General features: G+C 44.8%; 1 protein-coding gene across 1 annotated transcript in view; it reads left to right on the forward strand.

The window, feature by feature from the left end:
- TNNT2 (troponin T2, cardiac type) overlaps window positions 1-13810 on the forward strand; it is a 141655-nt gene that overhangs the window by 87370 nt on the left and 40475 nt on the right. Inside the window, exons 11-12 of the mRNA XM_089654092.1 lie at window positions 8293-8403; window positions 13381-13490. Of these exons, the coding sequence (XP_089510218.1) occupies window positions 8293-8403; window positions 13381-13490 (221 nt within the window). The remainder of the gene's footprint in view (window positions 1-8292; window positions 8404-13380; window positions 13491-13810) is intronic.

The following is a 13810-nucleotide window of genomic DNA, read 5'->3' on the forward strand; positions in this document are numbered from 1 at the left end:
TGTTGACAGAGTCTTAATTTTATATTAAACAGGGGTAGAATTTTGGGGTTTTATTTTATGGTAATATGAATTTTTAATTTGCATTTGCTTATTCTTGAAGCTGCCTTTTGTTTGCAGAAGGCCTCTGTATTGTTTGAAGGAAATAAAGAAAAGTAAAGTGCACCTTGAATTATTGAAATCCCCAGCCTCTTATCCCCATAGATAGCATAACAGTTAAGCATACACCAGTTAGGGCTATTATAGTCTGCTGTCTCCTAGTTCCTCTGGTAAATCATCTGCCTTTACTCTTTATCTCTAAGATATTTGGCCTGTTTTCCCATATTAAAACTATCCTGCTACTGACCAATGTTATACTGTATCTTCTGCAGTATCTAAATCAGTGTTTCCTAACCTTTTTTCAGTCAAGGTACCCTTTAAACATAGTTCCGAGGCACCCTTTAAAATGATGGACAGTCTTGAGGCACCCCATTCTAAAATGGGGTGCCTCAAGACTGTCCATCATTTTAAGAGGGCACCCCATTCTAAAATGTGAAAAACGATTTCATTTTATATAACACAGCAACACCCACACGTGTAAAACACCCAGCATTAGAGGTGATTTATTCTTCCAAAGCAAATACACTTATATAGACAAATATATATAGACAAAAAAAAACCCAACCACCACAATCAGATCAATATTATGTAATATATTAATAGAATGATAAATAGATGTGGATTGGTGCTCTAGACATGAGCAAGCATATGATTTCAATATATTTTTTAAAATAATATCCACATCTGGGTAAGCCCAATCTATGTATCGTTCTTTTAATATATTACATAATATTGTTCTGATTGTGGTGGTTGGAGATTTTTTTTTGTCTATACATAATATTTAGATGGTGGTTTCATTTGTCTTAGCCCGCAGGATAAGTGTATATTAAAGGGGCGGTGCCATTTGGTGTTCCAAGATACGCGGAGTTAATCCCTGCCCATAGGCGGCCTGGAAACACCCCTGTAGAGATTGGTGGTTTTATTTCAACACCATATATTAGTCCAGGAGCAGCTATTAGCTCGATAGGCTCTAAGAAAGAGGATAAATCCTTGAAACGTGTCAGCCTGTGGATGTCCCGGCCGGTGATTACTCACCGGCACCCAGTGATTGCCAAGTATCTCCATCGGGTAGGAGAACTGTTTGTAAACACAACAGTTCTCCTTCCTGTCAGCTTTCGCACACTGCTTTGGATGGCTGTGCACAGCACAGCCATCCAAAGCAGTATGCTTACAGTGAAGCACACAGCCCCATAGTAAAACACACCCAGCACACAGTTAACCCTTTGATTGCCCCTCATGTTAACCCCTTCCTGCCCAGTGCCATCAGTACAGTGTCAGTGCTATTTTTGTGCATGTTTCAGTTCAGGAAGTGTGATGACTGTCTGGCGGGAACTGAGATTAAAAAAAAAATAGTTATTTAATGTACTTTGTTTTTGAACTTGCATTCTATGGGCAATAGTAAAATAACAAATTATGGTTGCCAGAGGTGGAGCATAAGAAATACTAATGTCTTTTTTTTTTTTTTTTTTTTTTTGTATTTCAACGGTTTTTATTAATTTTAAACAGTGTAAAACACAAGCAACAAAATACGCCCACGCAGGGGCTATCAATTGCACCAATAAAAAAGGCAAAATAGAGCAGACAACGCTCTAATTCTAATAAGGCAAAACGTATGCCCACGCAGGGGCTATCAATGGCACATAGATTACAGTAACATCAGTGAGACTTTGATTATCTCAACTAAAGACAGCTGTCCACTGTCACATCAAAACAAACAGAAAAGGAGAGAAGAAGAGCAGAGAAGAAAGGGAAAAAAAAAAAAAAAGAAAAAAAAAAAACCCACACCAAAGAGCAGGGGTCCACGAGCGCCAATACCAAACTCCATTACCTCCCCACACTGGTCGGGGGGAGCGTGGGAAAGGCGTATTGCAACCAAGGCTCCCAAACTTTCAAAAATTTATGTTGAGAGTCGTTGCATATGCTCGACATCTGTTCGTTGAGCATCATAGTAGTCATACGATCCCGCACCCCCTGGAAAAGTACAAACGGACTCTTCCAGGCCTGAGCAATTGTCCTAGTAGCCGATAAAAACAAATAGGAAGCCAACCGCTGCTGACGAGCCAAAAGGCCCGGTATGGGGCAATGAAGCAAAGCATACCGAGCATCCCGGCGTATAGAGAGATGGAACAAAGTGAAAAGGAGGCCAAACACACGAGACCAAAAACGAACCAACCTCGGGCATGACCACCAGATATGCAGTACATCGCCGTGATGGCCACAACCCCGAAAACATCGATCACTACAGGCAGGGTTAGCCTGGGCCAGACGAGCTGGAACCCAGTACCAACGGAACAACACCTTGTAGGCTGCTTCCAGCGTGGTCGTATTAAATGAACATTTAGCTATGAGTGACCAGGCCCTACTCCAGTCCTCCGGATCCACAGCCACTCCCAGGTCGCGTTCCCACTGAACAACATATGAAAGAGAAGTGTGAGACGAGCGTCTGTTCAAAGCTGCGTAAAGAAGGGAGATAAGGCCTGGGGCGCCCGGGTGCTGCTGGCAAAGCCGTTCAAAGGCAGATTTCTGATATGGGAAAGCAGAAGTGGCCCTCAGCGAAAGTAGCCAGTGCCGCAATTGAAGGTACCGAAAAAATTCCGCTGGGGGAACATCCCGAGACTCCCGAAGGACATTCCAGGTGGGAAAGGACCGAAAAGTCAAAAAGTGTTGCACCTGTGAGAAACCATGAGCCACCCACCAAGAGAATGCCCTCGGGTGATCTAGACCCGGTGGGAAAAGAGGGTTGTTAACGATTGGAAGCAAGGGCAAAAAGGGTGACATCAGGCCACTGGAGTAACGTACTGAGTCCCAGACTTGTAGGCCATGGAGCAACATCGGACTCAGCGCCATAGGGCGCAGGGCAGGGGGAAGCCATAGGAGTGTTGACAGTGCGATAGGGGCACAATTAGGTAGTTCCAGCAGGACCCAGAGAGGAACATCGGAGGAAGCATGCAACATAGACAGCGGGGCAATCTGGCTCGCCTGATAATACTTAGTTACATTGGGTACCCCAAGACCACCCTGGAGTCTATGAGCAAAGAGCGTGTTTCTAGAGACTCTGGGGTGTTTATCGGCCCAAATAAAACGCATAAACTTCGCCTGAAGCAACCGAAGAAAGTGAGGAGGAACCCGCACAGGGAGGGTGCGAAAATAATATAACAATTTCGGCAAAATGGTCATTTTCACTGAATGAACCCGTCCTATCCAAGACAGGTGCGGAAATTGCCAGGAATGCATAAGAGAAGATAAAGAGCTAAGCAAAGGATAATAATTTGCAGCAAAAAGGGAGTCATAGGTGGGGGTCAAGCGAATGCCCAAGTATTCCAGAGAAGAGGAAGCCCACCGGTAAGGGAAGTGGGATTGTAGGCGCGAAACCAAATCTGAAGCCAAAGTAATATTGAGAGCGACGGTTTTATCTAAATTGATACGTAGACCCGAAATCAAGGAGAAGCGCTCAAGAACTCGTTGCAAGTTAGGAAGCGTCGTCAGAGGATTAGTAAGGGTCAAGAGGGCATCGTCCGCAAAGAGGCTCAGCTTAAACTCCTGTCCCGCATATGGAACCCCCGATATATTGCAATCGGTCCGGAGCGCTAAAGCCAGTGGCTCAAGCGCCAGGACAAAGAGCGCCGGGGACAGCGGGCAACCCTGCCTCGTCCCTCGCCCAACAGGAAAGGGATCCGAGAAATACCCAGCGTATTTAACGGAGGCCGAAGGAAAGGAATACAAGGCCTGAATCCAAGAGAGGATAGAATCCCTGAAACCCCAACGAGACAGCACAAACCGCAGATATTCCCATGATAGAGAATCAAAAGCTTTATATATGTCCAAGGACAGTAGGAATCCTGGGATTTTCCGTTGTTGCAGAAAATGTATAAGATGGACCACCTTACGGACGTTATCACCCGCCTGCCTCCCGGGGACGAACCCTACTTGGTCCCTGTGGACCAAGCTACACAAATATTTATTGATGCGAAAACTAAGGATCTTGCCCAATATCTTCAGGTCTTCATTAAGAAGAGAAATGGGCCGGAAGGCTTGCGGTTCCTGGACATCGTCGGTCGTCTTAGGAATCATAGAGATATGTGCCCTAAGTGCATCCGGAGAGGGCAAAGAGCCCTGTCGTAACTCATTGAAATAGGCCGCTAAAAAAGGTGCCAATAGGGCTGAGAATTTTTTATAATAGAGACCGGAGAAGCCGTCGGGACCTGGGGCCGCGGTGGACCGTAAAGACTTGATCGCTTGGAGCACTTCCGGTACGGTGACACCAGCATTGAGGGCCGCCTGTGCTGCCTCTGTTAATCCGGGAAGATGGAGGTCTTGAAAGAATGCCTCTGCCTGGGCCACAGGGAAAGGATCTGGGGCAGCATAGAGGCGCGAAAGGAAGTCCGAGAATCGGGAAACAATCTGCTGGGGATTAGAAGTACAGCCACCTGTGGAAAGTCGAAGTCGAATTGGTTTATGGGGCTTCCCCACAGAATTGAGTTTCCTGGCTAGCATGGGACCGGGCTTATTAGCGCAGGAATAAAATTTATGTCTGGTCCAATGCAGGGCCCGTTCCGCCTCCGAAGAGGCGAGGAGGTCCAATTCTGTCGCCAGAGCGTCCCGAGCGCGTTTATGGGCCACGGATGGAGATGACTTCCAACGCGCATCCGCAGAGGCCAGGAGAGAATGAAGCTCCAAGAGTCGGCGTTCCCGCTCCCGCTTCCGGACCGCAGCCAGCTGTATAACATGACCCCGCACCGTGGCCTTATGCGCTTCCCATAGGGGCACTGCTGAAGAGACCGATCCCGAGTTTTCCGCAAAGTATGTCCGTAAAAAGAATTCTATTTGTTGGCAGGTAGCCTGAGTGGTCAGTAAAGAGTCATTGATGCGCCAATGAAAAGGGCGCCGTTCTGACCCAGAAAGGGCAAGGAGGAGTACCAAGGGATCATGATCTGACCAGGGTGAGGAAGGAATAGTTATCCGCCGGACCGAGGGGAGCTGCTGGACCTGCATGAATATATGATCAATTCTACAAAAACTATCATGGGGATTGGAATAGAACGTAAAGTCGCGTTCAGTTGGATGAAGTTCCCTCCAGACGTCCGCTAGCCCCGCCGTCCGCAAAAGAGAGCGCATACGTTCCTCTAACACCAAGTCATGAGAGGGGGTCGCTCCCCGTGCGTAGCGCCTATCCAATGTGGAATCCAAGGTAACATTCGAATCCCCCATAACAAGAAGAAGACCCTTAGAATGTCGAGAAACAATGGTGCAAAGATGCGAAAAGAATTTATGCTGGAAACGGTTAGGCGCGTAGTAAGAGACAAAGGTAACCTCCTGGTCCCAGAGGGTGCCCTGCAGAAGCAAATACCTGCCCGTGGGGTCCGCTATATGCCTAGAACAGACAAAGGGGAGATTGCGTTTAAAAGCTATCAGAACACCCCGACGCTTCTCAGAAGCCGAGGCCGTGTAAAAGATGGGATAGTGAGGTGAAAGATAACGCGGAGCGGAGGACTGAGAAAACCTGGTCTCCTGTAGACATACCACATCAATTTGTTGCGATTTGAGGTGATGAAAAACTTTAGCCCGTTTCTGAGGCGAATTGAAGCCTTGAACATTTTGTGAATGTATTTTCAAAAGGGGCGAGGCCATGGCGGTATCAACGCAACACGCTCAGCAGAAAAAAGCCCAAAGCAGCCAGCAATCTCCACTCCCAATGGTGATCGGACCATGGCGTCCCAGAACCCTGCAGAAAACAAAAACGAAAAAAAACAGAGAAAAAGAAAAGAACAAAGAAAGAAAAAAGGAAAAAGACATAAAAAGTATACATAACAGTGCAATTGTGTCACACCAATGGTGACGCGCATCCTACACATGAAGGATACAATTAGGGGTAACTCTACCACCGGACACATGGCTGCAAATGGAAACATCAAAACTGAAGCCCTCAGAGGGCAAAAAAGCAAAAAACATAATATAATGTAATAAAACGTAATGAAACTAAAAGTCCCAGGAGCAGGAACCTCCGCGATAACCTCCCCATAGGAACCCAGAGAACCATAGGAGCCAACCCCCTTCCACCCAACCAGGCCCACCGGGTCAACCTCCCACCCCGGGGCCCAAGGAGCAGTACCAACCCGAAATGCAAACAAACTGGGGGAGCCCCAAGGGCCAAACTCACGGTCCCGTCAGAGAGTTCATCGGTGAGATGATACATGGAAAATTCAGGACGCATCTTCAGCCCGGAGAAGAACAGGAAGGACTTGATCGCGAAGGGGTCTGAGAAAGGGCCCTCTTCCTATTGGACGACCGCTCCCAGATGCGGCTCGGAGGAAGCGGCCTTGCCGGTGATCCAGATGAATGAACTGGGCTCCGATCCGCAGCCTCCGGCGAAAGAAGGTGTAAGGATTCCAGGAGAGAGTGAGCCTCCTCTGGTGTAGCCACAGAGTGACTGCGGCCCCGGTAGGTGAAGGTGAGGCGGAACGGAAAGCCCCAGGCGTATTTAATACTATGTTTCACCAGGACCGAAGTAAAGGGCTTCAACTGGCGGCGCTTTTGTAGAGTGGTCTGGGAGAGGTCCGCAAAGAGCTGATAGCGATGCCCCTGGAAGCTGAGATCAGGTTTATTTCTGGCCGCCAAGAGGATGGTTTCCTTAGTGCGGTAATAAGTGAACTTGATGATAATGTCTCTCGAGGGCCCATCCGGTCGTCTGGGGCCCAAGGCACGATGTATGCGATCAAATTCAAGACGGTCAATGGGAATGGCGGGCGTCAGCTCCTGGAACAGAGCAGTAGCAGTGGAGGTAAGATCCGTAACCGTTTCCGGGATACCCCTTAACCGCAAATTGCCACGGCGGGAACGATTTTCAAAATCCTCAAGCCGTAGCAGCGTGTCCGCCAATTCTTTCTTGAGGTCGCATAAATCCTGCTCGTGATTTTCAAGGACCGTAGCCGCAGCATCCATTTTATCTTCAAGGTCGCTCGTCCGGCTGCCCAACTCCCGAATTTCCCGTGAGAGACGGTCGGCCAGCTTGGAGGTGGCGGAGGACAATTCTGATTGTAACATAAACTGGAAGCGGCGCAGGAGCTCAGCATCCCGCAGAGATGGCATGGGAGACTGCTGGGGTGGCTCCAATGGCATGGGAGACTGCTGGGACGGGTCCTCCACACTGCCATGATCCGACCCACCTGCAGATGGTGATGGCATGGGACCCAAAATTGCGGCTGGGGCTCCATTTAAGGTCTCGGGCGGGAGCCGCGAATCCGCGGCCGAGGTCCTGGAAGTGGTCGGCGGCCGGCCCAAAATCGAGGCCGCGGCTTCAGCCGCGACCTCCGGCGGGTAGGCCGCAAACTCCGGCGCCGCCCGGCGGGAGCTGGAGGCACGGGCGGCCGGCGTTTTTTTGCCCATCGGGGCACCAGGGTAGCAAGGGGCCAGAAAAGGAGCAGGGGGACCCCACCTGAGGGACAGAAATTGGCCGATGTGTCCGGCGGCCACAGCACAGATCTAAAAGGCAACCATCCTGGTTGCTGCTCACGAGCGCCCCCACTAATGTCTTTTTAAGAAGATTTACAATGTAACAATTCTAGAGAATTTTAGAGGGATTTACCAAATAAATGTAGCCAATGGTTATATTTATGTGCTAATAATTTGATATTTTACTACTGCCTTCAAAAGAATATATGTTTAAAAGAGAAAATAGCCTAATAACATTTTTTTTTTGCTCAGTTCATACAGAATGTATATATTGATTTGCTGGATGGATGGCTATGTGATTTTTTTAAAATAAATAGACTCCTATATGTCAAGTATATGTGATGTCCTCTGAGATTTTATCTGCTGTGGCCATGGTGTTCACAACTAAGGCCTCTTTCACACTGGCAGTCTCCGCTAAGCGGGTCCACCTGCTCAGTGGGGGATCTGTCTGCTAATCCCTGCTGAGCAGACAGATGTAAATGAACCACCTGTCCATTTACATCCAACTGTCATCTGATCCAATCCAATCACATCTGCTTTACACAGACAGCAGTGAAAACCTTTCAAAGGTTCTAACCTTTACCCACTTTAATGAAAAGTGAGGAATGAAAACCTGAGGAAAACTTTTAATATCTAATATGATACTTCATTTAAAAATTATTATTGATTTTGACAGGTACTCCTTAATAATTATAAACCTATCAAAAGATAACATTTTACCAAATTGTGAAAACATTTTTTTTTTAGGAAGAACGTGCTCGGAAAGAAGAAGAGGAAAACCGGAGAAGAGCAGAAGAAGATAACAAGAAAAAAAAGGCATTTTCCAATATGCTCCACTTTGGAGGCTACCTGCAAAAGGTATTTAAATATTTTTTTTTATGATTAGAGCCAATTTTATATATTTGCACTTAATGGGAATGATTTATTAATAAAATGTACCAGAGCAAGAATGAAGTGCAATGATATGCTTTCATCACCAGCTTGCTTTCATCACCAACCTGCAGATGTACCCACGCTCAATGAATGCAATCCCTAAATCTATGTAGTTGATAAAACGCTGATTATCAATGTACATGGTGGAGTTTTAGTTTGTAGTATGTGTTGAACATTCAAAAAATGCTGCTTTTGTGTATTCTATTCTGATGAATGTGAGTATGAAAGAGGTAGAGATGAACTATAAATGTTTGGCGAGGTGGTATATGACACCAAATATAGTACACAAACATAATAGGGAGAAGTCACCTTTATGTTGGAGGGGATGTGGGGAACAGGGCACGGAAGGTCACATTTGGTGGAAATGTCACAAAATTCAAAAATATTGGCAAGAGGTACACCTAACCCTCCATTTTCTTTATCTCTAGTTAGAACTTCATAACTTATTTTAGGTTTTTTATTTCTCCATATGAACTTTAGCATGATTTTTTTCATTATCCTAAAATAAAGTCCTGGCAGCTTTATTGGGATCATCTGGAATTTATATAAAATTTTTGGGACAATTACCATTTTCATTATATTTATTCATCCTATCCAGGATATACCACCTATCCCAAATTTTCTCATTTCATCTTTAATTTAATTAAATAATGGAATATAATTTACTTTGTATAGATTCTTCATGGAGACTGGCAATTTTATTCTCAAATATTTTAATTCTTTTTCCTTCCAAGAGAAAGAAAATTCCCTTTGCAAGGCCTCTCTCTCTCTTCTTGGAAGATTTATGTTCAAGATTTCTGCTTTAGTTGGGTTGATTTTCAAGTTAGACCACTCCCCATATTCCTTCAATGTTTTCATTAAGTTGGGTAATGTTATCCTTGGGTTACCTACATAAAAACGCATATCATCAGCATACGCCGCAACTTTATGCTCTGTCTCCCCAATCCTAATTCCCTTAATATCTGTATTTTTCCTTATTATCTCTAGAAGGGACTCTAAGGACAGGACAAACAGCAATGGTGACAAATGGCATCCCTGACGTGTCCCATTATGCATCTTAAAACTCTCTGATATTTCTCCGTTAACCTTTATTGCAGCTGATGGTTGACTGTACAATTTCCCTATCCATATTCTCATTCTAGGGCCCACCCCCATGACCTTCAATGTATCCAACATATACCCCCAGTCTACTCTAACAAATGCTTTTTCAGCATCTACGGACAATAACAATACAGGGAATTTTTCTCTTTTACTTTTTTGTATGAGCATTATAGATCTTAATCCATTATCCCTACCCTCTCTCCCAGGGACAAACCCCACTTGATCCATATGGATCCACACCGGCATTAGCTCTTTCAGCCTACTTGCCAGCATTTAATCTCCACGTGTTTACCTTTTTTTGTTCTCTTCCCCATTTTAACCTTATTGTGACAGGTGCATGATCGGATAGCGTTATAGTTTCTATCCTTGCTTTCACCAAAGACTCTATAAGTCTATGGTCTAGCAAGATATAATCCAATCTTGAATACGTCTCATGTGCGTGAGAGTAAAATGTATAATCTCTATCCCTTAGATTTCTATTTCTCCAACTATCAACCAACTGACAATATTGTATCATTTTCTTTAATTCTCTCAAATGTTTGTTTCCCTCTCTCAACACATAAGATGTCGAGTCAAGTTGTGGTTCCATGCAACAGTTAAAATCTCCTGCCACAATTAGTTTACCTTTTTTAAAATCTAGTAGCTTCTTCAGTATGTTCTTTAGATAGGCCTCTGATTTTTTATTGGGGCAATATATATTTGCCAATGTACATTCTACCTCTTGCAACTTCCCATTTAAAAATAAAAATCTCCCCTCTGGATCCTTCACTTTATCTTCCAAACAGAACCTTACATTTTTCACAAACCCAGCTGCCACCCCTTTAGCACGTTTAATTGGGGAGTCTACATAGTACCATACTGGGTAGTGCTTATAATGTAATTTCACATTTGTTTCTTGCATTAGATGTGTCTCCTGTATAAACACCACCTCAGTATATCTTTTTTGTATTTCTCTAAAAATCTTAAATCTTTTCTCTCAACTGTTTAGCCATTTACCATTATAAGTCATATAATTAACCTCCTCCATTACTATATATATTTTCCATTCTTTCTTTTCCCAGGATTCTCCTTAATTCTTTTATTTCCTTTCTTTTTGCTAAGTATCCCCCTTTTCCCTTTGCCCTCCCCCCCACCCGCCTTTCCTTCTTCCCTCTCCTCCCCCCGCCCTCCCCATACCTTAGACCTTTTGGTCTATGAATCATTTGTGGTCCCTATATCAGTTTAAGGTGGTGCTCCAACCATGGACGGTTTCCCAGCCACCCATCCTCCTCCGTGCCCTGTCCCTCACTATATCTCATACATCTTCGATGGTCCTTTTATATAGGAGGACTTCACAACTCCACCCCAAAAAAGCCTCCCATGACTCACTTCACATCATCCTCCCACAGCAGTGTCCTCTACCCCCTTCACCTCACCCCCCCATCCACAGTAGTGTTCTCTGCCCCCCCCCTTCACATCATCCCCCCACAGTAGTGTTTTCAGCTCCTCTTCACAATACTGTTCTCTGCCCCTCTTCACATCACCCCCAACAGCAATGTCTTTGGCCCCCTTCACATTACCCCCCAAAGCACTGTCTTCTGCCCCCTTTAACATCATCCCCCCACAGTAGTGCTTTCAGCTCTCCTTCACAAAACTGTTCTCAGACCCTGTATCAAGAGGGGGCTTAGGTGTGCATAAAGGATGGGCTGAGGGGGGAGCAACACACATACAATTTTTACCTTTATGCATAGAATGCATGAAGGTAAAAAACCTTCAGCCTGTACAACCAGTTTAACTTTTCATGCAATGTATTAACAAGCTGGTGATTGGTGATGTAGGGAGGTCCTAGCAACCAATCACCTATTGGTTAACTTGAAAAGTTAATTCAGACATCTCCCACTCCCGTAATCCATCCAGAACTGTGCTGTCTCCTGCTGTCATGTGGGAATGACAGTAGCTGAAGCTGAAGGAATGTACTGGCTCCCAAGTGGCCTGACCATGGCGGTCCGGGTGGGATAGTGACTCGGCCCAGATCTAAGCTGTGGTCTGCCATTTAGTGATGCCTTGTATAGAGTCTTTTTAGTTGTCCAGGAAGGCTAGGTTCACAGTTGCCCGCAGTCTGCATGCTGGTTGCAAGTGCAGGAATTGTATCATTCTAAATGGCAGCTCCATGCATCTCTGCCCGCAGTGCATTTTTTGCGTGCGGGAACCACATTTTCATAAAGGTGCAAGCACCTTTTTCTGTGGGATACATGAGCACAGCAACCTATTGAAATGACTCATGGCTCACAGTAGTGTGCACCATACTCACTCACATCCCCTTCTCCTCATAACAGCTCATTTGCCTTTAGTAAATTTGTGGATTAATTTAACCTCTTCCCATCCGCTCATTGCAAATAGACAGCAGAAGGGAAGCTTTGCCAATTCGGGCTAACGTACCTGTACATCAGCCTGCACCGGTGGCTCCTGAGTGGCTCACAGCTGTGTCCGGGTGATCACATGGTGTTTTATCATGTGACTGCTGTGACCAATCACAGCATTCACATTGTAAACATTCTAAAGTGAAACTAAAGATCACTTCTCTCTGCTCTCAGTGTGAGAACAGAGAGAAGTGATCCTGCAACCTGTGAGTGTACAGCAGTCTGTCAAGCTGCATGCACTCTCACAAACTGCAGTGCCAGCCACCTCAGTGTCCCAGTTTAGTGACCCTGATTACTGCCCCAATATATTCATAATAAATAATGTAGCCAGGTCTTGTCACCTGTCCCAGTGTGCACAAAAACACCTCATACACCATACCAATGTCTTGATCACCCCCATACCCCATACTAATGCCCTGATCACTGCCATACCCCATACCAACACCCTGATCACCGCCATACACCATACTAGCACCATGATCACTGCCATACCCCATACCAACACCCTGATCACTGCCATACCCTATATCAGCATCGCGATCACATCCATGCCCCATACTAGCGTCCAGATCACCCCATATGCCATATCAGCATCCTGATCACCACCATACCCCATAACAGCGCCCCAATCACCTCCATACCCCATACAGCATTCTGATCACCGCAATACCGGTGTTCTGATCACCGGCATACCCCATATCAGCATCCTGATCACCACCATACCCCATACCAGTGTCCTGATAACTGCCATACCTCATGTTAACGTCCTGATTACTGCCATACATCATACCAGCGTCTGGCATTTTAGGGTCTCAACTGATCAATTTTTAAATATATTTCCAATAGTTTGTAGACTCTATAGCTCTCCCACTGACTAAATATTTATATACTGTTTTGGGTTATTTTTACCCCAAAAATGTAACAATACATTTTGGCCTAAATGTATGAAGAAAAATTATTTATTTGCAAAATAAAAACTAAGAAAAAATATCTTTTAATTAAAATTTTCAGTATTTTTTCATTTATAAAGCAAAAAATGAAAAGCCCAGTGGTGATCAAATACCACCAAAAGAAAGCTCTGTCTCAAAAAAAGGATAACTTGGCCTGGAAGGGGGTGAAAGTGTCTGGACTTGAAATAGTTACTGGATCAGTCCCAATGGGTGAAATTTATTGGAAATTAATATTGGTTTCTGGCAGTATGGTAGTGGTTGAATTAATTCAGGTGCGATTGGAATGGGTCAGAAGCAGTACTTGTGATTGCTCCAGCTTTGAATTTAAAAATGGTTTAAAGTTACAGATATTTACTTTTTTTTTCTTTTTAAATTGAAATTTAAGACTGAATTTGTGGAAACTACACTGAGGGCCTGATTTCAAGTACATTGTATATGTTTTGACCTTTTAGACAGAAAGGAGAGGAGGGAAAAAACAGACAGAGAGAGAGAAGAAAAAAATGATTTTAACTGAGAGAAGACAACCACTTAACATTGAGAATATGAATCAAGAAAATCTGAAGTAAGTAACTATATCTTCAAAGTATCACTATACCAACAAAAAACATACATTTTGATGTTTCTATCAGAATAAGTCATTGCTTTCCCCCACAATCATGCTAACCTGTGTCAAAGCCTGGCCTCCATAATTTCAGGTGGCCACTGTTAGGGATCTGTGGATCTTGTCTTGCTGCAGTTGGGTTGTGAAGGCCCCAGAAGGCTTTGTTGTGATAGAAGGTCTCAGTGGCATATTATACATATGAAAGCTATGCCCCGTGTTTATGGGAGATTTTTAGTATTTTAGAAAAGGATATTGCACCACTAGGGCTTATAGGTGCTAAG

Source organism: Staurois parvus, unplaced genomic scaffold, assembly GCF_062004578.1.
Source record: "Staurois parvus isolate SC_StPar_1 unplaced genomic scaffold, SC_StPar_1.0 ptg000744l, whole genome shotgun sequence".
In the NCBI taxonomy this organism is placed as follows: Eukaryota; Metazoa; Chordata; class Amphibia; order Anura; family Ranidae; genus Staurois; species Staurois parvus.